Raw genomic sequence first — 21769 nt, 5'->3', positions numbered from 1 at the left:
GATCCAGGTTATGGGCAAAAGTAAACAAGCCATCGTTACTGTAGTGGCACCTCCAGCGCCGCTGCCAGAGGAAAATGTTGGCTTTGTACATTTCTGCAAACCACAAGTACTTTATATTTGAACATATCACACTTATCATTATCAATGTTTCTAAAGTGACTTAGTTATGAGGTGACTTTGTCATTGGATGGTGGACGGGATAGTGGACAGTGTGTCCACTTGGCAAGATGTCTGCCAAGCTGCAGACCACGGTTAAATTGCATTTCGACCAAGCAGTACGGTACGGTTCAGTTCGGTACGCTTTTTTTTCCGTTTCCACTGTGAAAAACTGTGGATGGTACCAATGGAACTGCTCCGTACCGCCCCCATTTTTGGTCCCCCCTCTGTTGGGGTACCTAGCACACAGATCTGGTACTAAAAGATGGAGCTGTGAACACTGCAGTCTGTTGATTGGTCAATAGTGGACAGTCACTCTGCTCAGGGCTGAGTTGTAGCTGGCTTTGAAGGTTGTGTAATCACTGTTCATACCATGGACAGTTTTACTTACATTAGTAAACTGTAACTACAAAACAAAAGGATGGTTTGCTGCCTCTCACAGCAGCTGTAGTCTGAGAATAAAATAACTTAATTCACTGGGCCGACTACAGGCAACTTTTAAGGTGGAACGTTAACTTGTAGTATTACTCAATGCATGAGGTGATGACTTTGATTTCAATAGGACAACTGTGATCAAGTAGTTTTTATTGTCTCTCTTGGATGACATACACTTGTAGTAGTGAGTGGATTTTCAATCGTTCAAATATATATATCAATTTCAATTTGATTATGTGAACTGCATATCTTCTAAGCCTCACTATGAGAAGAAAAAAGTGTCCCGGAGGGTCATCCCTGTGGGCTAAGGCAACGCTAAACCCCGGCACTTGCCTGAGAAGGACTCAATGCACAAGCCCGCTATTTCTAAATAGAGACTCTCACTGCAGCCTGTTCTATTTTGTTGTGAAAATGTTGGTATGAAATCTCGTTCTATGGACGACAAACAAGGTGCAGACTTCCATCTGTGTCATCGGTGATGAGGAAATACAGTGAGTGCTTGACGGAGCAGTGAGTGACAACAACCCTGCCCACATTTAAGAGTACTGTTTGCGATGGAAACGCTAAACGGACCTAGGGTCTAAGTACCATGTGTGAGGGTTACTGTCAGTCAGTCAGTCAGAGAGGGGGAGGGCGGCCCCACTGGGTACTGTAAGTGAGTATGTGTGTATAAAGTGTGTGTGTTACGCTAGAAGAGTCAGAGTTTGGGACGGAGTCTTTTACGTGCTACCCCCTGGAGTGTTACCAGAGTTTTTGGAGTGCTCAAATAAACGGGCCTTTTTCCCGAACGCAAGAACAGGATGTCGTGCAACACCCCGTACAGCTTTCATAGGCTGCCTTTGTCGGACGGCGAGATGTTGAAGTTGTGGCTAGTTGTGCTACAAATGGATGCTAACACTCCTGTCCAGACACTGCGCCTTGCAGACCATCAGGTCTGCAGTGCTCACTTCTCCCAAGATGACTACTGCCAGCCAAAGAAGAGAAGACATCCAATCCTGAAACACCTCTTCCTCAAGAAAACGGCTGTCCCACGAGTGGAGAGAGCTACAGACACAGTGGAGCAAAGCTCGTGACATCACACAGTCCAGAGGTAAGGGAAAGGCTAAGTTAGTATGCTATTTACAGAGATAGCACTGGTGATCTGAACCAGTCAGTGGCAAAAAACACACACTTCATACACACATTCTCACTTACAGTACCCAGTGGGGCAGCCCTCCTCCTCTCTGCTCCAACACTGACTGACAGCTGACTCCACTCATAGCACTGGCGATCTGAACTGGTCAGTGGCGAAAAAGAGCATTTTTCTTTTCACGCATTTGCCCCCGTTACAGTTTTAGCTTGTTTTGCGGCTCCAGTTGCATCCGCCTCCCTCAATACTAAACCAATTTTAGAACGAGTTGTACCCATGAATCATACGCACACATACACATGGGGAAATAGAGCCCAGGTTGAAAAATACCGAAGTTATCCATTAAGCACCCCGCTGTTGTTTTTCCACCAGGGATTGTGCCACGAAAAGAGGTTGCTCTTTACCAAGACCACGCTGGGTGGAATAGTGCTTCAAAAACTGAGTATCTTAAGACAAAACATGATCTTTCTCTAAAATACCCAAGTAGTTTTTGTACCTAAACCTAACCACACATCAACCATGGCACTGTTGAAACGTTTAACGTATGTAATGTAAACATACCCGGGGTCTGCAGAAACATACAGTGCCACTAGTGTAAAGAATTCAAATTCTTAGCTGATTTTGTACAGCTTTTGCTAAAAACACATCCAGGAGATCTTGTACAAACTGATACATACTCAAATATAGTCATCAAAATTCCACTAAAGTGTGGACTTGCACTTGTATAGTGCCTGTCTAGTCTTCTCACCACTCAGAGTGCTTTTTACACTACAAGTCACACTCACCCATTCACACGCTGGTGGGTGAGGCTACCGTGCAGGGTGCCACCTGCTACATGCTACATTTAACACGCTCACACACCGATGGAACAGCCATCAGGAGCAATATGGGGACCAGTATCTTGCCAAGGGATACTTCAACACGCAGACTGGAGGAGCCAGGGATCAAACCACTCATATTCCCATTGGTTTACGACCCACTCTACCTCCGGAGCCACAGCCACCCCATATGGTTAGAATGTAAAAAAAAAAAACTCATCTGCAAATCACCTAAATGAACTCATGGTGCTGTGTGATTTTAAGCTGCTCTCCCTCGATACAATACAGCAATACAATGCAAACAATAAACTTCACCCACAGGCCTCTGCTCCACACTTTCATTTTTATTTTGATAATCAAACCTAACCTATCCACATATTTCCTGGTCACAAAAATTCTGGGCTATTTCTCTTTTACTATTTCAAGTTCAAAATGTTTATTATATGATCTGTGTTTCATATGACTAGGATGCAATAAATAATGGATTACATGTTTATCTATTTATGGTCACAAGCTCATCTCAAGCAGAGAACATCAAAGAGCCTGTTTCTACTTGGTATTAACACGCGTTTTGTTGTGTAATGATTTACGTCTCAAGCTAGAGAGCTTGAGACATAAATCTGATGATGGATTAGTCTGCACACATACAGTACAGTATGCGTTTAGGTGTGTGACGATACAGTGTGTGACACTTACTCCACAGGGGGGTTGACGTCCTCAGCTTTTGTCTCAAAGAAGCGCAGCACCTCCTCGCTCTGAGAGATCTGAGGGGGGAGTCGCACCAGTGCCTACAGTCAGCGACAGAGAGACAACGGGAGGTTAAAGAGAGAGCATCCTACAGGTGATTGACAGGTCACATTCTTGTTCTTAGTAGTATTAAAAGCTGCTTGTTTATATTAATATTGTATCAAATAGTGTGTGTGTGTGTGTGTTGTAAGCAACAGAGAATTATCAGCCAACTCTGCAGTTCTCCTTTAACTTTACGGAGCCTTTAAGCCTCTTTAAACTAACTGTTTAAATTGAATTTGTTTAACTCTCAACAGCCTCATTCCTGGATGCAGCAGCTGTTTTCAGAGGAAAACGCTCTGATAAACTCACTGCACATGAGCTGCCCAGCATCCACAGGAAGGCAGAGTTAACAATATGTTGGTGAAGAAAGCAGCTGAGGACAAAGAGATGTGTTTCTCAGAAGCTGGTGGAGTCAAACACAGAGCTGACAGGGGAGCAAATACTTAATTTACTTTCATTAGGTTGCCAGAAACATGGCTCCTACTTAATGCTAATATTGCTGTATGTCTGTTGAATAGCCAATTGTTTGCATGCACAACAACTGTATAAGGTGATAAAATGTTTGTGATGTGTTTACTATTGCAGCTTTAAAGATGTTTAATCTCTTTAAATCACTGGGTTTTCTGGAAAAATTGTATTAGGATCTATGTATGATATACTTCAATATAATTAAAGGGACAGTTCATCCCAAAATTAAAAAATCATATATTTTCTCTTACCTGTAGTGCTGTTTATCAGTCTAGATTGTTTTGGTGTGAGTTGCAGAGTGTTGGAGATATCAACGGTGGAGATGTCTGCCATCTCTCCAGTCTAGTGGAACTAGATGGCACTCGGTTTGTGGTGCTCAAAGTGCCAAAAAATACATTTGAGAAACTCAACAGCAACGTCTCTTTCCAGAAATCATGACCCAGTTACTCAAGATAATCCACAGACCTTGTTGTGAGCAGTTTCATGTAGGAACTATTTTGCTGTCGAGTAAGGATGGGTATTGTTAAGATTTTGTCGATTCTCTTATCGGTTGAATAATTTCTCTTTAGAAAATAAGTTAATTAAAAAATAATAAATTCAGACCAGGATTACTGAACATTTTAAGTATAACTAAATGTTCTTTCCAGAGCAGCAACAGTAATTTTCATAACAGCAAAGTCACTATATTAACAATATTCCTGACATGACAATATTGCATGAAGTTTAGTTTTTATAAGTCACTATAAGTCAGTCTTCCTGTCCTCAGTCCTGCTCCCTCTCTGCTGATGTGTTCACTGTGTGCAGGTAGCATTAGTGCTGTTAGAGGGAGGAGGCGCTGTTTGTGTCGGCCAGCCGCTTAGTATAAAAGAATTTTCCCAGTTTTAAGGTAAGCAGCAAACTGAGCTAAACGCTGAACCTGCATACAAACAGCTGTCATTTTAGCGTATTTTTAACAATTCACTATTAGCCAAACTAGCGTGCTGTCCTTGTGTACAACATAATGTTAGTGACGGTGGATGAGAGACTGTGGACGGAGGAGAATGAGATATTGCTGTTTACATGTTTATGCTTGCTGAACACAGGCATTGGTAACGTATTGGCTTTTTACTTGCAAGGTTAACTGCACTTACAGTCACGAGTGTAGCTGCTGTCAACTTGAGCTGCGGCCTCTCTGCTGTTCTCTGACCTTACTCCATGTCATGTGGGTGTGTGTGTGTGTTTGTGTGTGTGTGTATGTGTATAAGAGGTCAGCAGGTGAGAGACTGCTGAACAATTATGAATGAAACCAAAATGTTTAAAGGTGCCCATAAAGAACAGAGCTTATTTATGCTACAGTCTTTGCTAATTTAGCCCCAGGGCTCATTTTATACCAGGTTTTGGTACCCATCCCCTACAGCCGATATCTCCAGCACTCAGCAACTCACACCAGAACAGTCTTGATTGATACACAGCACTACAGGTCTATTGGGATTAACTGTCCCTTTAAGGGGATGACACGGTGATGCAGTGGTTAGCATTGTCGCCTTAAAACAAGAGGGTTCCTGGTTCAAGTCTGGGGTGGGGGGTTTGAAGCAGGGTGGGGGAGCCCCTCTGTGCAGGTTACACATCCACCAAAAGATTATCAACCATCCTTCCTCCATTCTGTGCTCATTGACAAAGCCACACTGCAGTCAAAGACGGGATCATATGTCTGACCTAACATCTATATTTAATGATCTGACCAGCTCCAACCAAAGGAGTCGCTCATGAACAGTACCAGGGTGCTGGACCGTGGAGATATGCGACGACACATGTACGGCATGGGATTTTCATTGGAACCGGCGCAGACTGAGCTACCTTCATATTTCATTCATCAGATCCTATATTATTGAAAGAGCCTTGCGGTTGTGATTGAAGAGTCCGTATCTCGCTGTGCACCCACAGCTGGCTGGACTCAGCATCCTGCAATCTCCAGAGAGCAGATCCTCTGAGAACACTGGGTAATTACTCTTCCTCTCTGTTGTTTGCCTCATAAACAGGATGCAGGAAGTAAACAGTGCGGCACACTCCAGCACTGGACAAAAAAACAAAACAAAAAAAAAAACAGGCTCTCTATAGTAACTGTAAACATTAGAGCCGCTCCAGGTTATTTGGGTAATGAGGAAGCCTTTGCCTGTGCTGAGCTAAGGATCAGGTTCATTTCAGATGTGTGTAATTGCTTTTGGATCCCAAACTTCTTTTGGTCCCAATTACTAAGCTGATACTGTGGCTAACCTTTCCTAATGCAGGCCAACGATACTGCTCCCTAATTGTGTGTACAGAGACAATCACAAGAGTCCAAATCTGATTTTATGCACCCTCTCCCTTCTGTTAGTGTGGCTTTGTGCCAAGGGTAAGGAAGGAAGGAAGTGGGGAGGGCAAGACAGAGGAAAGGATCTGAATCCGGCATTAATAAAAAAAAACTAATAAGAGAGAGAACAGGAAGTGATAAGGCGACTCTCCCTTGAACTAGAGAATGACGAAAGGCCGTCGCTTTCAAGGTTTCTTTTTTCCTTCGGGAAGGGGACGCTAATTTGAAGGAGAACTTTCTCTCCTGAGTTTATCAAATGAGGGGATAAGGTCGTTAGCAAGTGTGACTTTGAAATAATGGAAGAGCTCCGAGTCTGTCTCATGCGGTGCAGTGACTGAGAAGTTTGACGCACAACTAGGTCGCTCCGCTTCCCTGACTGTGGCACACATGAAAATAAACAACCCTTCAAACTGTGGTAGGAAAAGATCATAACATTTCCCCACCAAGACGAGTCCTTCACAGCCTCAGAAAACTCAAGCGTCAGGGCGCATTACAGACTCTTCAGATTCCTCAGAATAGCTCAGACGCTCTTCACTGTGAGAGAACTTTTCCGTGACCACAATTAAGTCTCATGTACCATGTTCAAAGCATGTGAACGGACGGTATGAGCCGTGACCTTTGACCCCCCTCACAGGCTGGGGGACATTCCCCAGAGTCAGATGTGGAACTTAAGGATGTTTACAGTAAGGCCTCTTTACCCTGCAGTAGTCGTCGATGAAACGCAGGCGCTTCATGGCCACGTCTCGCACATGACTCCTCCGGAACAGGATTTTGCCTGGAGGGGAGGACAAGGAGAAAGGAAAGAAATCAAAATGCATGAGGAAGTGACGCAAAACAGAGAGAAAGTGCAATGATAGATGCAAAGAAAGAGGATATAATAGACAGAGAATAGAAATCCTCCTCAAAAACACAATAGATTTAGCTCTGGCTGCTTCCTGTAATACCCTCGCCTAGCAGCAGATGTCACTAAGGTACACTGGTGATTCTTTATGGCTCAAGCAATCTCAGTCCCACACTCCAGGCCCCAGCTGTCCCCCCTATGGATTCCATGACCTCTGCCTGTGACATGGCTTTCAATATAACAAATAGGATTTAGTCATGCATTTTAAGCGCTCCTCTCATCCCACCCAGGGGGGGAACGTTAAAGTATCCCAACCCCCCACAATCAAAATGTTTGCACTGCATTCTGTTTGAGAAGTGTACAATGATGAGTGTTTCTAGCATAATAAGCTCATTTGGCTGGACTATTTAAGGAGCTGCACTTATGCAATATGGTAAATAATAGTTTTTTAATCACCGTCAAGGCTTTCTGCCTTAAATTACCAGATGAAACCGGATTATTTCAAGCACATATGCTATCAGTGCATTAGCATAGCTGGTCCTCACGTTGTATGTTAAGAACGAAAATGAGACGAGGTATTATTTTACTGGTCGTGACCAATGGTGGAAATAAACTCCGTACATTCACTCAAGCACTGTACTTAATCTCTTCCACTTTGCAGGGACGCCGTTGTCCTTGACCAACATTACTCTTTCAGGGGTTGTAGTGGACTTTTAAAGCTAGAGTAAAACCAGATGACCTAAGGAATCCATCGGTACCAATCATGCCATGCTATCTTATTGGGAAGGGAGTTAAGTAACGCTCCAAAGTTAGGCTGCTGAGTTCAGACATGCCCACTTTGCGAAAGTCTCTTGCAGTTTTGGGCAAATCCATGCAGTACAATTGTGTTAGTTTTGCCTATTGTATTTGAATATTTCTGCATACTGGGGTCCCTGAACAGTTTTGGAATTGCATAAATTGTGTATGACTAGAAAGCTGAGACTCTTGTGGATCCAATGAGCCCAATTTTATTCATGTTCGATGATGCTGGAACCTATACTATCCGTTTCAATGTAGAGAGACCATGTTTTGAAACTTGACCTCATCGACCATCGACTTGACCTCTGCAATAATGACAGCCTCATGAAACTTTACAGCCACAAACTAGAGGCCTAAAGCATTCAGAGGATGGATGGGTTTCAATGGTATGTTGGCAATAACGGGTTTTTTTTAGCAGTTTTCAGAACAGAGGTGCTCACCATCCAATTGCTAGTAATGTAAGCCTTACAGAAATCTCCAAACGTTAAAAGTCTTTGATACCAGATCACAAATTTTTTTTCAAGGTGTTGGTGTCTTACTGTGGTATTTTTTGATCACTTCTAGGGTAATCAAAAATGCTTAAATTTAGCATCAAATCTGTATAACAAATGATATCAAGACGAAAATTGCTGCAAGACCTCATGAGACATAATCAAAAATGGCCATCATATACTTCCGTCACAATCTTCTAACCCCTTGTACGCTCTAAACCAGTGGTTCCCAACTGGTCCACCCACAGGTCCAGATTTCTCCTTACTCATTAGTGTGTTGTACTTGCGTTTGGCCATGTCATCGATCTAGTTTGCTCTCTGTCAAGAAGCTATCTGTTAGTCACTTACTCTACAGCAGGAAACTGCATTTAAAAATAAAAAACCTGTGCTGAAACTTCAGTGTTCTTCAAAATAAAGTGTGTTTTTTCAATGCGACCCACCAGTTGGGAACCACTGCCCTAAACTCAGCCAGGGCAGAGGAGTGTATCCACAAACAAACGCACACAGTCAATAACGTTTGCATCTGGCGCCACTCACTTCATAGACAAGAGGTAGGTGGACGTTTGGTTGGTTTCCAAATTGGTTTTATGTGTGAGTGTGTGTCAGCAATAGGGAGAAAGACACAGGAGAGGAGGAGGAGGAGGAGGAGGACGGCTCGAGGGGAGATAGAGAGCATTTACAGTAGATGCTGGGACCATGTGGTGGCCATGGTGCTTAATCAGAGCATTTACTAAAATAAACTGTAGTAAACAGACAAGAGTGTGTTACTCCCAAATTAATCTATGTTTAAGTCTGCTTCAAAAACATACAGGTGCGCGCACACACACAAGACACGATGTGATTAGCAGAATCCCTGTCAGCCCTCCTGCCCCAGACACTGAACTGCTGCAAACACCATCATCAATCACTGCCATGCTGTAGGTCGCCATGAGCCTGAATGTCATGACTTACAGCAGCAGAGACACGCATCTGTGGCATGACACAAATCCACACTAGGACACACACACACACACACACACACACACACACACCGTATATCTGTGTAATCAAAGGATCATAACCTCAGTTAGAAACATTCAAATTGATCCATAAATGTCCTAAAAACAGAATAATCTCACAGACAAACAGGCATGCAAACACAGCTGAGATCTGAAAGTCACAGAGAGTGTCTCGTCAGCATTACCACAGTAACACACAGGCACACACACATGCAGCACAGGCAGGCATCAGTAACCAGCTCATATTGGCGCCCCGCGAGTGCCAGCCATACATTATTAATATGGGAGCCTGTTCAGATAACTGGCGCTCTGGAGCAGGCTATTACCTGGGAGAAATGGGATGATCCTCTTCTTTGGGTCTTTCTGCCCTCCCTCAATTGGGAACTTGTCAAGTATCTGCATCTGTGGAAGAAGGTGGAGAAAGAGCCATTTTAGTCACACAGCTTCAACAGTTTGGTAAATGTGCTTTCTTTTCTGAGAGCGAGATGAGAAGATCAATCTCGCGTGTCGTGTGTTGAGTATAGAGCTGGAGCCAGGAGGCAATTAGCATAAACACAGCTGGCCTTTCCAAAGTTTAGAAATATGCCAACCGGCACTTAATATGGTGTTTAGTTTGTTTAATCCACACACAAAGAAAAATCTAAAACAACAATAAGTAGTTATACAAGGAGTTATGTCTTGTAAGTATTTCTCGGCAAGCGTTGGCTACAAGCAACAACTTCCCTGCAGGTCCCGGGCAATCATCGATGACATGGACAGGAGTGCTGTTCATTTATTGTGCTGGAGTCTATCCCAGCTGACACTGGGCCAGTGGCAGGGTAGACCCCTGGACAGGTCGCCAGACTATCGCAGGTCTGACACATAGAGACAGACAACCATTCACACTCACATTCACACCTACGGACAATTTAGAGTCACCAATCAACCTGAATGTCTTTGGACTGTGGGAGGAAGCCGGAGTACCCAGAGAAAACCCACGCTGACACGAAGAGAACAAGCAAATTCCAAACAGAAGGGCTCCCCCACCCCGGGTTTGAAACCGGGGTGGAACCCTCTTGCTGTGAGACAGCAATGCTAACCACTGTCCCACCTTACCACCCTTCTGTTTGTGTAAGAGCTAGCCACTTTCCCTGCAACCATTTTCTTTGCTAAGAAAAGCTAATTGCCTCCCAGTTCGGGAACTGCCCATTGGTTTGACAGCCCATTGGTTCGACATCCCATTGTTCCGACCATATTAAACTCCTTGTTCCGAAGTCCGTTCCGAAATCATCATGATGCCCTGTGGTTAAGGTCTGGTTAGGTTTAGGCACAAGCCGTTCAGCACCGCAGACAGTCGGACTAATGGGATGTCGAACCAATGGGCTGTCGAACCAATGACATGGACCCCCCAGTTCATACTCCATACTCACAGACCTATGAGTTGTATCAATGCTCGCATGTAAGTCTCTCCAAGAATCCAAATAAGCATTGAACTATAGCAATATAATAATAGAAAACAAGATATTGTGGTTTAATAAGCAGTAAATGTATAGTTTGGAGGTATTTTCTGACCATCAACAGCTGGCTTAGCCACTGTGACTGGACACAGCACTTCCTGTGCTACCTTTATGAAAGCTTACCAGGGGCTAGCTAGCCAGCTAAGAAGACACAACACATAGGTTAAAGAAAGAGGCCGGGGATAGCCACTTCCCTTTATAAGACTCTCCTGATGCATGATGTTTGATGTCACAAATTCCTCATGACTAATGGAGAAAACACGGTGGCAGACATTGCAGTTGGACTACACATTCTCACTCACCCATCCTACCCTCCAGTAATCATTTTTTCCATTCCCCTCTATATTTCTGTAACCTTCTCTCTATGGGCCATTTCTTAAATTTTGCGCCACTGTGCCACTCATCATTCATCATCACAAAATCAGGCTCCCATTCATCGTCTATGGAGCATATTCAGACTTTATACTTGATGACATCACAAGTTTGAGACTTCTCGGATTTCTGGCTTAAAAAGACAGAAGCTCACGTTCACTGCTATTGGTGGAACTTTCCGAGGAAATGGAAATAACAATAATGGTGTTCATGGCATTGATACCAGAGTTATTACTGTACTCTCAGAAAGAAAGCAATATGCTTTTGCCTGATATCAGTCAGAATTGTCAACTAGTTACACTCTGTTTCCATCTTCACTTTGACATCGCATCCACCCTAACAGATTTGATTTTTCCTAACCAATCACTAGCGACCAAAGTACTGGCATAAATCTGACATGCTGCTGGGAGAAGACATGTTTGATTAGAACAGCCTCATTAGCAGCGTCTATCTTGTTTATAATGTTCGTCATTGTTGTTATTACTTCTCTTTGGTTCTGGTTCTTCCTGACAACACTTGACACCAGTGTCAGTCCCATCTTACTGGAACATTTTTTATTTCAACTGAGAAACGGCTGTTTCCTGTCACAATGCCAGACGAATCAGTCACATTGATTGAGTGGGCGGATTCCACACGTCTCGACCCAGACAAAATACACTCAGTATTCCTTTAACTTGATGTTCAAGTCATTTCAGGTGGTTTATTATACGGCAACAAAGTCTCCCGTGGAGAAACGAGAGATTCTTTACTTTTTTTTTTGACTAGTAAACATCAAGTAATATCTTTCCCCTTTAAAGTGGGTGTGCAGCATTTTGGCATGGCACCCTTCCTATGCACTTCATCCCCACATGAGCATATCACACATATTCTAAAAATCAAAGCCTGTCAACACGTCTTTGGTCCCAAGGGCGCGGAGCAGCGGTGGCTCGGTGAGCTGTGGGGCTCACGGGAGTCAAACGAGCTCCGATTTATTCATAAAGCACAGCGACAGGAACACGGTGAGAGGAGAAGTGCTGACACTGGAGCTGGAGGTGCAGGCGGAAAGAAAGGGAACGGGAGGATGGAGGGAAGGAGGGAAACAGAGAGGAGGTGGAGACAAAGCTGGGACAAGGGAAAAGAGGAGAGGGAGGCAGAGAGAGAGAGATGCGGCGGAGGTCAGGGGGTGTGGATGAGTGTGTCAGCCCTATTGTGTTTACCCAGTTTCACCCTTCAAATAAATCATTCAAGAGAGGGATTAGAGAGAAAGTAAAAGCAAAGCAGAGGAGAGATGCAGAGGGCTAGCAAACGTACTGTACAGCAATGCAGCAAAGTGTTTGCTACAGTCATGCGTAGGGGGGGTGGAAGTCCAGAAAGGAATATAATTAAAGAGAAGAGAAGAGAAGAGAAGAGAAGAGAAGAGAAGAGAAGAGAAGAGACATCATTGTGTCTATATCTGATGGCAGAGGGCTGTAAAAGAGGGGAGCAAACAACCAGGTCGGACTTGAAGACAGCTAGTATCGAGACATCCACATGTTCACACACACACACCTAAATCCCCTGTGCCCCCTGTCCCCAGGTCGAGTTCCCTCTGTCCATCTGTCAATCAGTATGAACCTCTCTATTGAACTTCTGTCTTCTTCTTTACCTGCTTCCACTTGGGTGAAGAGTAAGAGGACACCAGGAGAGACAGAGTCAATGCTACACTCATCATGATGCAGATTCATGATCCAGTCCTAACCACCCGAATCCTATGCTGTGTCTCAATTCGGACACTTCAGATAGGACACTTACATGTAGTACAATGCCTACACCAGTGGCTCCCAACTGGTGGGTCCCAGTCCAAAACTTTGTGAATAACACACTTTATTTTGAAGTACAGTGAATTTCTGGCACAGACCTTGTGTTTTGATTTGCTGTTTCCTGTTGTAGAGTGAGTGAATAACAGACAGCTACTTGACAGAGACAGCAAACTATCCTGACAACATGGCCAAACCCAAGTATGATGCTGAATATTAAGCTGTGTGGACCTTGAGCTAATGACTAAAGAGAAATATGGACCCCGTGGCAGAACCATTTGGGAACCACTGATCTACACTATGAACTGAATTGCGTAGTGCCTAAATTTCCAGAGGGTATTTTTGTCTCAAATCGAACGACTGTTGTGCACTTACTGGAAATCACAAGCACAACATTGGATGAGTGGGTCAGCTCTATTTCTGAATGACAAATTGCAACCGGACGCAGCATTACCGCCAAGATTTGACCACGATTGTTGCCTGCCAAAATATTTGCTGGCTTTTGTGCTTGTTCTCTAGAGAAACCACCTCCGTTGCAGCTTCCTCAGGCACCGTTTTCACAAGTTTGGGTAGGAGTGGGAATCGAAAACCCATTCCAGTTGCAAACTGGTCACAGTTAACCAGGAATCAGAATCATGTGCCTTCAAGCTTATCAATTCCTTTTATCTATTACGGCAAGTTGTTCATACAGTTGCAAAATAATGACTCAAACTCACATGTCTATGCTGCTGGAAACTTGCAACAGAGAGGAAAACACGGACCGAAGAATTGCTTCATTTCAAGACTACAAATGACAACAGTGCTGCTGGTAATGTCTGTAAAATGATAGTTTCAAGTAAGGGAGGAAACACCAGCAATATGCTGAGAACACGAACAATATGCTGAAACATCTTGGACTTAAATTCCAGGAATGCCATGTATTTGGCACTAAATATCCTCTGTAATGATAACATCAGTGCCACACGGGCAGGCTTAGCGCATTTTCTGTTGACTACGGAAACAGTTTAACAATGGAGCTATTGTGTGAATGAGCATGGTTGACTGGTATCAATGCCATTATCAGTTCCCATTCCAAAGTTTGGCGGTCCCTCGCCTTCATCTATGTAGCCAAGATGGCGACCATTGCGGGCCAGAAATGCCAAAGTGCACTGCATTTTGCCATACTGTGAACGCACTTATGCACTCAAACTAGCAAGGGGAAAAACAAAAGAATGCAAACTGAGACACAGCACGAGTCTACATGGGAAAGATTTCCCTTAAGCTGCCAGGTTCCTGCATCCATAACTTCCACTGCTGCGACAGCACAAAACTTGCAGTGGACCCAGCTGTTTGGACCCCCCTGCCCATGCTGCCCGGGAAAAAAAAAAAAAAAAAAAAAAAAAAAAAAAAATCCTGCTGAATTCACAAACCACTCTGAAACACACAGAGGGACGGATGGATGACGGACCAGCAGCCAAACATTTAGCAGAGAAGCAAAGAAGCAGGTGCTGAATTTGCAGCACAGATTTAAAATGTGACAGCACCCTTTTTTCCCCACTTTCTTAACAAAAGTGAATGATGAGGTGGGGGAAAAGTGAAAGCCCACGAGTGTGTGGTTGTGTAAGTATATAATGTATGTACGTGTGTGTGTTCGTGTGTGTGCAGGTGTACTGGAAAGGACAGAGGCACCTCCAAGGCTTGACGTGTCAGCTTTCGGCCCATCTTAAATCAGCTGACTTTTCATAAGCGTTCTTTTTGCCAGAGTTCAACATGCTAAGCAAGTGCACCCTCCCATCCCCCCATCCTCATTCTCGGACTACCAGTCCGGCTCGAACTGACCCACTTGGATCAAGGTCAACTCATTAGTCAAAACGGTCTCCAGTTGGTTCAAGCTCACCCTAAAATACACGCTTTCCTGATGCTGCTGACAGATTCCTGGCAAGAGGAAGTGGCTCCCATCACGCCAGGAATTGTGAGATCACACAGAGAGAAAAATGGTGAGAACAGGTGGGACGGTTGGAATCGGGTGACAGAGCCTGTGACATGACTGCTCTTTTACATGGATGTAGACATGCTGCAGCACTGCACGGAAAATGCTCAGCACCTCATGACAAACACAGTCTTTAGTCCAGGTAGTAATATTCCATCCTCACAATGTCTACAGAGAAAGAAAAGAAATGAAATAAATAATAATAATAAAAAAAAAACACTCATGCCAAACCATTGCTCCACTTCCCAGACTTCACTTCACTGTCTCCTTGGTAACCAGCACAGAGAGAGTGTGAAGAAGAGTTGTGAACGGACGTGATTGGATGATGCTGCACAGCTCTGGACCACTGGTGTAAATGTTGGGAGTCAGGTGTAAAAAAAAAAAAAAAAAAGGCAAGAGGATAAGGTTCTTTTATCTCTTGTCGGAGTGAGTAAAAATTATCATGACGTAATGTTTACTCTGCTGTCCAATTCATACTTTAGCTTTTCTGGAATGCTCTTACACATTACACTTTCGAGGAGATCAGGATTTTGTTGTTGTTTTTTTGCTTTAACACTTAATTCAAGCTGATTCGAATGCTGGACTACATAAGATAAGAGCATTAGCTTAACACACTGACAAGAAAATGCAATATTAGAAGGGTCAAACAATAGTTAATAAAAGGAAGATGCGTTATCTCATCAGTTAGTGTTTGGATGCTTAGTATTCATTAACCCGGCCTCACTCAGTGGTTTGGGGTCTTTATGGATTCAGACATTTTGGACCTGATACAAAGGGGCTCATAAAAAAATCTACTCAACCAGACACCCATGAATTTATCTCTTTAAAAATGAGTCTGATCCAAAAGAGACCTGAAGACTCAATAATGCAAAAGAAATGTTGGCATTTGTATATATGGTAAGCATCATATCAATGTTTCTGAAGTGACGTAGCATATGAGCTGACTTAGACAACTTCAGACCACTATTCGAGGCCGACAAACAATATAACCATAATTTTTTGGCGAGTTATAGCTGCGTTTCCAGCTGCTTTTTAGCCATAAAACGTGGTTGCTTTTTGGTGACCCATATTGTCATGAACAGTGGTTGATTATTACCGAGACATTGCTGCGTTTTCAGCCTCTATAGTGTCACGATTAGCTGTTGTTTTCTTACGTAGACATAGTTGTATATACAGTGGAGACCTTGCTGACACAAGTGGGGATTTTAAGCCAAAACATGATCTTTTCCAAACCATGACCAAGTGATTTTAGTGCCTGAATATATTCACAAGTTAACCCTTTGAAACCTGAAGCAACATCACTTCTCTTGTGCTGCTTTCGGGCGCCTTTCGCAAGTATCTAAACCTTTGAACCCTGAGTTAAGTGCGATTTCTTTCACCCATCGATCCTGGGTTTCTGTTTATTCTGTTATCTTGACGACTTTATTTTAGAGTCTTCTGTTTGTGTCCCTTGTTTCATGTTATTCATTCATGTGGAATCTGTTTCCTGTTTTATTTTGTAGATTCTCTCCTCATGCGTCGTGTCTGGCATCACTTCCTGTCTTTGTGTGTTTTCCCGCCTGTTTTCTGTCACACCTGTCTCGTTAGTCCTTCCCTGTTCCCTGAGTCTTCCCTTCACACCTGTTCTGTATTAGTCTTGTTTGCTCCACCCTGGTGTTCCCCTCCACACCATTGTTGTTAGCCAATCCTCATCTTTCTCCTTTTGCCCGTGTCCACCTACTCCAGCTGTGTCTTATTCTTGTGATTAGTTTTCTGTGTATATATACCTGTGTGTTTGCCTTTGTTCTTTGTCAGTTTGTGTTGATCCTGTGTTCATTATTCGATCGGCTATATTCAAGCTTGCTTTTTGTTAGAGACTCAGACTGTTTAGGTCCTATCAAATCTGTACCTGTGGTTTGCAGAAATGCACAAAGCCAACATTTCTGCTGGTGACTGGGTTGGATAATCATGTCTCATAGATGTGTTCAGGTATTGATCATATTGACAAAAACCTGAGACTGATAAATAACTTGCTTTGTCCAACAAACAGTTCAAAATCCAAAGGTCTTCAACTTACACTGATAAAGGACAGAAAAAAAGGGGTATGAGCTGGTTTCGGAAAATATTTACCACTATTATACTTGACAACTGAGCTATTTCCGAACAAACCGAGCCACCAGAACGGTTTAAAAATTCAGAATTTTGCACAAGAGCCTCTCAAATACTTAAAACAACTTCAAATTCAAGAACAAATTGCAATTGTGCAGTTGAAACATGTAGAGCCAGAGCAACTGACATCAGGGCCGACGCTGGCCTGAGCTCAGAACGAGACCTACAGCAGCTCCTTCTTCATATCATGTACATGCGCTAAGAATAGAGCCTCCATATAAGGAACTGTGAGAGTCAGTGGGCATAAACTTGGGGGATGCCATACTGTTATTGTGCAGTGGATTGATGTCTCACTTCCTGTTGGTGGTCATGTGACTGCGAGGGTTTACCCCAGGCTTTGCAGCAGTGGAACAGAAAGGAATGGAAATAAACACACCCACACACAAACTCTTGATCAACTCATGACCGGTATGACAAGGCGGCCATGTGATCTTCACGCCATTCCCATGGCAACGTGGTGATAGCGAGCAAGGCCACAGACTCAGCGTGCTTGTTGTCACTGGTCTCAGGGCAGGACGTGACAAGGTCACTGCGCTTCATGCACTAATCTGGAAACAAGCATACAGTTAATGATAAAGCCGACATGTATCCTGTCTCCAGGATGTAAACATGTTTTTCTCTGACGTTTGCTTTACCCCTTGTCTCCCTGACCCCTTTTTCTTCATTTGTGAACACACGCTCAGGAAGGAAGATTTTTCGAGTAGATCTTTGACCCAAGAGGATCATCTATAGACCAACATTTACTTTCTATATGTTTCCGCTCAGCTCAAATCCTAAAACCATATGGATAGAAACTAATGGAGCACATGCATCAAGCCTCAACATGCATTAGCACCCAGCAGTATTCAGTTTCAGAGAGACAGATGTCTGCGATGGGCTCAAGGGGGGGAAGGCGTTCCTTTCCAGCCACAATCACACACAGTTGTGCCTCTAAATATAAACTGGCACCAGATCTGGACAAATCACGGCCCATGGTTGGCACAGTATTTGGATGCAATATGATATCCTTCATGCTTCTACGCTGTGATTGCATGTGAACGAGTGACACATGGGGTTGGATTTGTCCAAAAAAATTTGAGATCTGTTTCTGGTGTTGTGCCCCGTGTGGCATTTCAGGCTCCCCTCAGTTTCAATAAGACAACAGGTGCAGGGATGTGGTAGCTTGTGTCTGTCCACAGTCGCTCATTTGTCACTCCCCCAGTCTTGGGCTGCACAGCCTTCTGTTGCCTTTGGAACAAAGATCTGGGGATGGGTTTCAACTGGGAAACACCCTTAATGGAATGGCATCCTATTTTCTCTGGGGGTCCAACCGGAATCCTAGTTTGTCTAAAAACATGGTGGCATCTGTGGCTATGAGTGATATGAACCAGATGGTTTTGTATCAGTGATGTAGTGATGGGGGGGGGTGGGGTTATTTGAATACTGTTAAGGCTTCAAGTGCAACAAACAATCTTTTGGTATTATAGTTATCTTTTTTCACTTCACTGAGGAAACGTTAAGTCTTTAAAATGTACAAAAAGTTAAATAAAGAGGTAAACTCTACCAAAAACATATAATTTCATTTAAAGAACCTTCACAGGCAACCTATTTGTCACCGTTCGCACATAGGAATTATTAGTGTGTGACACATCAAAAGCCCTGATTGGCAGCCAGTGTAAGGGATGATTATATTTAAAAAAAGGAAGCTGTAATTGGGACAATGAATGGTTTTATTGTATAGAGCAAATTACAAGAAAGCACCAGCGAAGACGACCTACCACTGAAAGAAAACAAAAGAAAAATGTCAGCAAAAAGTATCATGAAAGCTACCTGTCTTATTTTTTCTTATTTTTATTGTCTTATGTTGTGATAAGATCGATAACACACGTTATAGAAGCTACTGTGCACAGATATAAATACAGGTGTGTCTTGAAATTTTGGGGCTCAAAAATCTGAAAACCACTAGTGTGGAAAACAACGCTGCAGACGGACACTGCTGCCTTGCAAACCATCTTAGGCTGGGACCAGTGAAGCAGCAAGGCAAAGCTCTGCTCCTGCTGCTGCTGCTGCTGCTGTTGGATGCAGAGTCCTCCACCTTCCACCAGAGCTCCAACTTCAAGCCAGATCTGGGTATGTGCGCTGTTGTCTGATACAGGGGCATCAGTTTTTAAACTTGGACTGTTTCATAACAGGTTAAAAAAATCCTTGTAGTCATGTAAAATCGTAGTCCACTTCCCTGTTCTGGTACAGTTGTTCTTCACACGTGATGTGGTCCGTACCAGAGTGCACATGAACCCTACTCTAGACCACCTTTTCAAGTGAACTCGGGCAGAGATCGGCATATTGTGCCCGGGTACTTTACACCGTGTTCACACCAATAAAACGATTTGGACTTTGGAATAACGTGCACTTGGATCCATGCCTCGTCTCTGATGTGAAAGCCTCGCAAATTGCTTGTTTTGTCAAACCATCCAAAACTCAATAACATTCAATCTGCAATGAAATGATTTTGGAGAAACCAACAAACACTAAATCATTTGTCAAAACTGTGGTCATTTTTTTTCTGTTGACAGACTAATTGATCAATTAACTAATCCTTTCCACAATGTTTGCAGCGGCCAATTTTGTGTTGCGCTTCCAACTCTGGGTCAAGTATAAAAAGTAGCAGTGGAAGGTGCTGATGAATGATTTCAGTGAAACTGTGTAATTAAATTTCATCCAAGCGCTCACAGTGAAACAAATTGAAGACCGAGCCAGTTTGCTAATTGTGTCAATTGTGTTAACACTAAACTTCGCCTGCTGGAGGAGAACCTTGGCAGGGAAATACAGAGTTTTCAAACCACTGGAACAATCTATGCGTCTCTCTCAGTCTCCTGAGTTCAGCAGAAGCGGTGGTGTTGAAGTTCGGACAACTGGATGCTTTACTCACATACACGCACACACACACACACACACACACACACACACACACACGGTCATTAAAAATACATTAATCAAAGAGATAAAACAGCATAAGCTGTGAGGAAACCTTGAAGACAGAATAGGTCCAGTGGGCAAACAAGGGTAGTAGAGAATGAAACACGAGCAAGCTTTTGATATTCACCTCGCATACTGTAATTTACAGGCATTAGGGCACACATGGCTATTTGTATTAAGCTCATAATAAACTGCATTTTTGAAGGGATGAGAAAAGAAACCACGATTCAATTTAAACAAAGAAGAAACAACACTTTTATCCCACAAGCTTTGCCCTTCATTCATGCCCAAAATTTTTAACCTGCCTTCACATTTAATAGAAGCCCTGGCTAAATGTTCCAGTGGCATTTTCAGGCCATTTACTACCTCAACCGCTTGGCTGGGTTCTGCCCGAGCAACCGAACAACAGTTTCACTTTCCAGAGCAACCGCAACCTCAATCTGAGGAAAGGAACAGTGTCGGCTTACACACACACTCCCTCACTTTGGGTTAAGTAAGTAGGCCGGCCAACTTACAGTTCACTACAGGCAAAGGCAGGGAGGAAGGGCTCTCACCTGTGCCAGGGTTCAGTGCTAACAGAGTAGCGTAGGACCTAATTTAGCCATGCTGACGGTCTCAAGAGTTTCCATACTGACAGCCAGGACAAGCCTTGGGCAGTGTGGCCAAACCACAGTCTCTCTCAGAAGGGGTGAATCAGACGGCAGTGCCCTCCCTGTGTGTATGTGTGCGAGTAGGTGCTCAGTGCACTCCATGGCCGACACTCACAAGGGCGTGGAAGGGAAAAGAGAAGTGAGGTTTGGAATATTACCACGAGTGGGCTGGGAGAAGTAAAGAAAGCATGAAATAGAAAGACCAAAAACACTGGAAACTAAATGAGAGGAAACTTAATGATGAAAAATGTGAATTCAACTTTTCCCTGTCTTGTCATGTTATCAAACAAAGAGACTAGTGCAAAGTTGGAAGTGTTTTATTGATTCAAAAAGACACTCTGCAGTTTGCTTTCATTGACCGATAGCTAATAGCTAGGTTTGCAGTTTGAAAGATTGGGACTACCTGCACACCTAAACCGGCTACTTTTGAGCAACACTGTCCTGCTAAGATAGTGATTTTGGATGCAATTCACATCTCAGCTCTTGTCATATTTCATAGTGACAATTTTGGTTGCTGTTACTGACCCTTTGCTAAGCCCCACCCCTTTTTGATGGTCCAACAAGCTGCCCAGAGTAAGCATGAAGCCCACACTGTAACTAACTGCACTCCCTGATGAAATATTATCATATTTTTGGAAAACTGAAACAGTGATTCCAGAGAGAAGCAGACAGAGGGGTCTACAGTCTGTGTTTGAAGGATATATCCAGGATGTCAAACTGACTCAGCAGCAACAACAGGTTAAAAAGACAAAGATAGTTAGAAGCTAAAGCCGAACTATAGGCTGCAGATCACAGTGTAAAAGTGAACCACCACATCACTGCTCATCGCCACACAAGACAATGAATATAAAGGGAAACTTCACTGATGTTGAACCAGCTGTGTGGCATCGCAGTGTGTGTAGATGAATGTGTTTGGCTTTGCCCTCTGTCTGGGACCTCAGGGGGAAGTCACACACCATTCATCTGTGCACAATGCGTTGACACACAGCTGGTTGAATATCAGCAAAGTGTCCCTGCTTCCCTTCACTGGTTCCTGTACAGCAGGGTCGGTCTTTGTTTCACTGTTATAATCATTAAAAAGCAAAAGCAGCATGTGTATACATTCAGTAGGCTATATCTTCAGTAGCTAGCTAGCTAACCCTACGCTTTGAT

The 21769-nt window shown here is 43.5% G+C and overlaps 1 protein-coding gene across 4 annotated transcripts in view; it reads right to left on the bottom strand.

Moving 5' to 3' along the window:
- Positions 1 to 21769, bottom strand: part of sh3pxd2aa (SH3 and PX domains 2Aa) — a 148289-nt gene that overhangs the window by 93845 nt on the left and 32675 nt on the right. For all 4 annotated transcript variants that reach the window (XM_049567372.1, XM_049567380.1, XM_049567389.1 and 1 more), the window contains exons 3-5: positions 9579 to 9654; positions 6823 to 6899; positions 3235 to 3326 (exon numbers count right to left, since the gene is read on the bottom strand). In XM_049567372.1, the coding sequence (XP_049423329.1) occupies positions 3235 to 3326; positions 6823 to 6899; positions 9579 to 9654 (245 nt within the window). The remainder of the gene's footprint in view (positions 1 to 3234; positions 3327 to 6822; positions 6900 to 9578; positions 9655 to 21769) is intronic.

The sequence above is a fragment of the Epinephelus fuscoguttatus genome, linkage group LG3 (genome assembly GCF_011397635.1).
Source record: "Epinephelus fuscoguttatus linkage group LG3, E.fuscoguttatus.final_Chr_v1".
Lineage (NCBI taxonomy): Eukaryota > Metazoa > Chordata > Actinopteri > Perciformes > Serranidae > Epinephelus > Epinephelus fuscoguttatus.
Note: the sequence above shows the minus strand (reverse complement) of the source record. Positions and strands in the feature narration are given on the sequence as shown.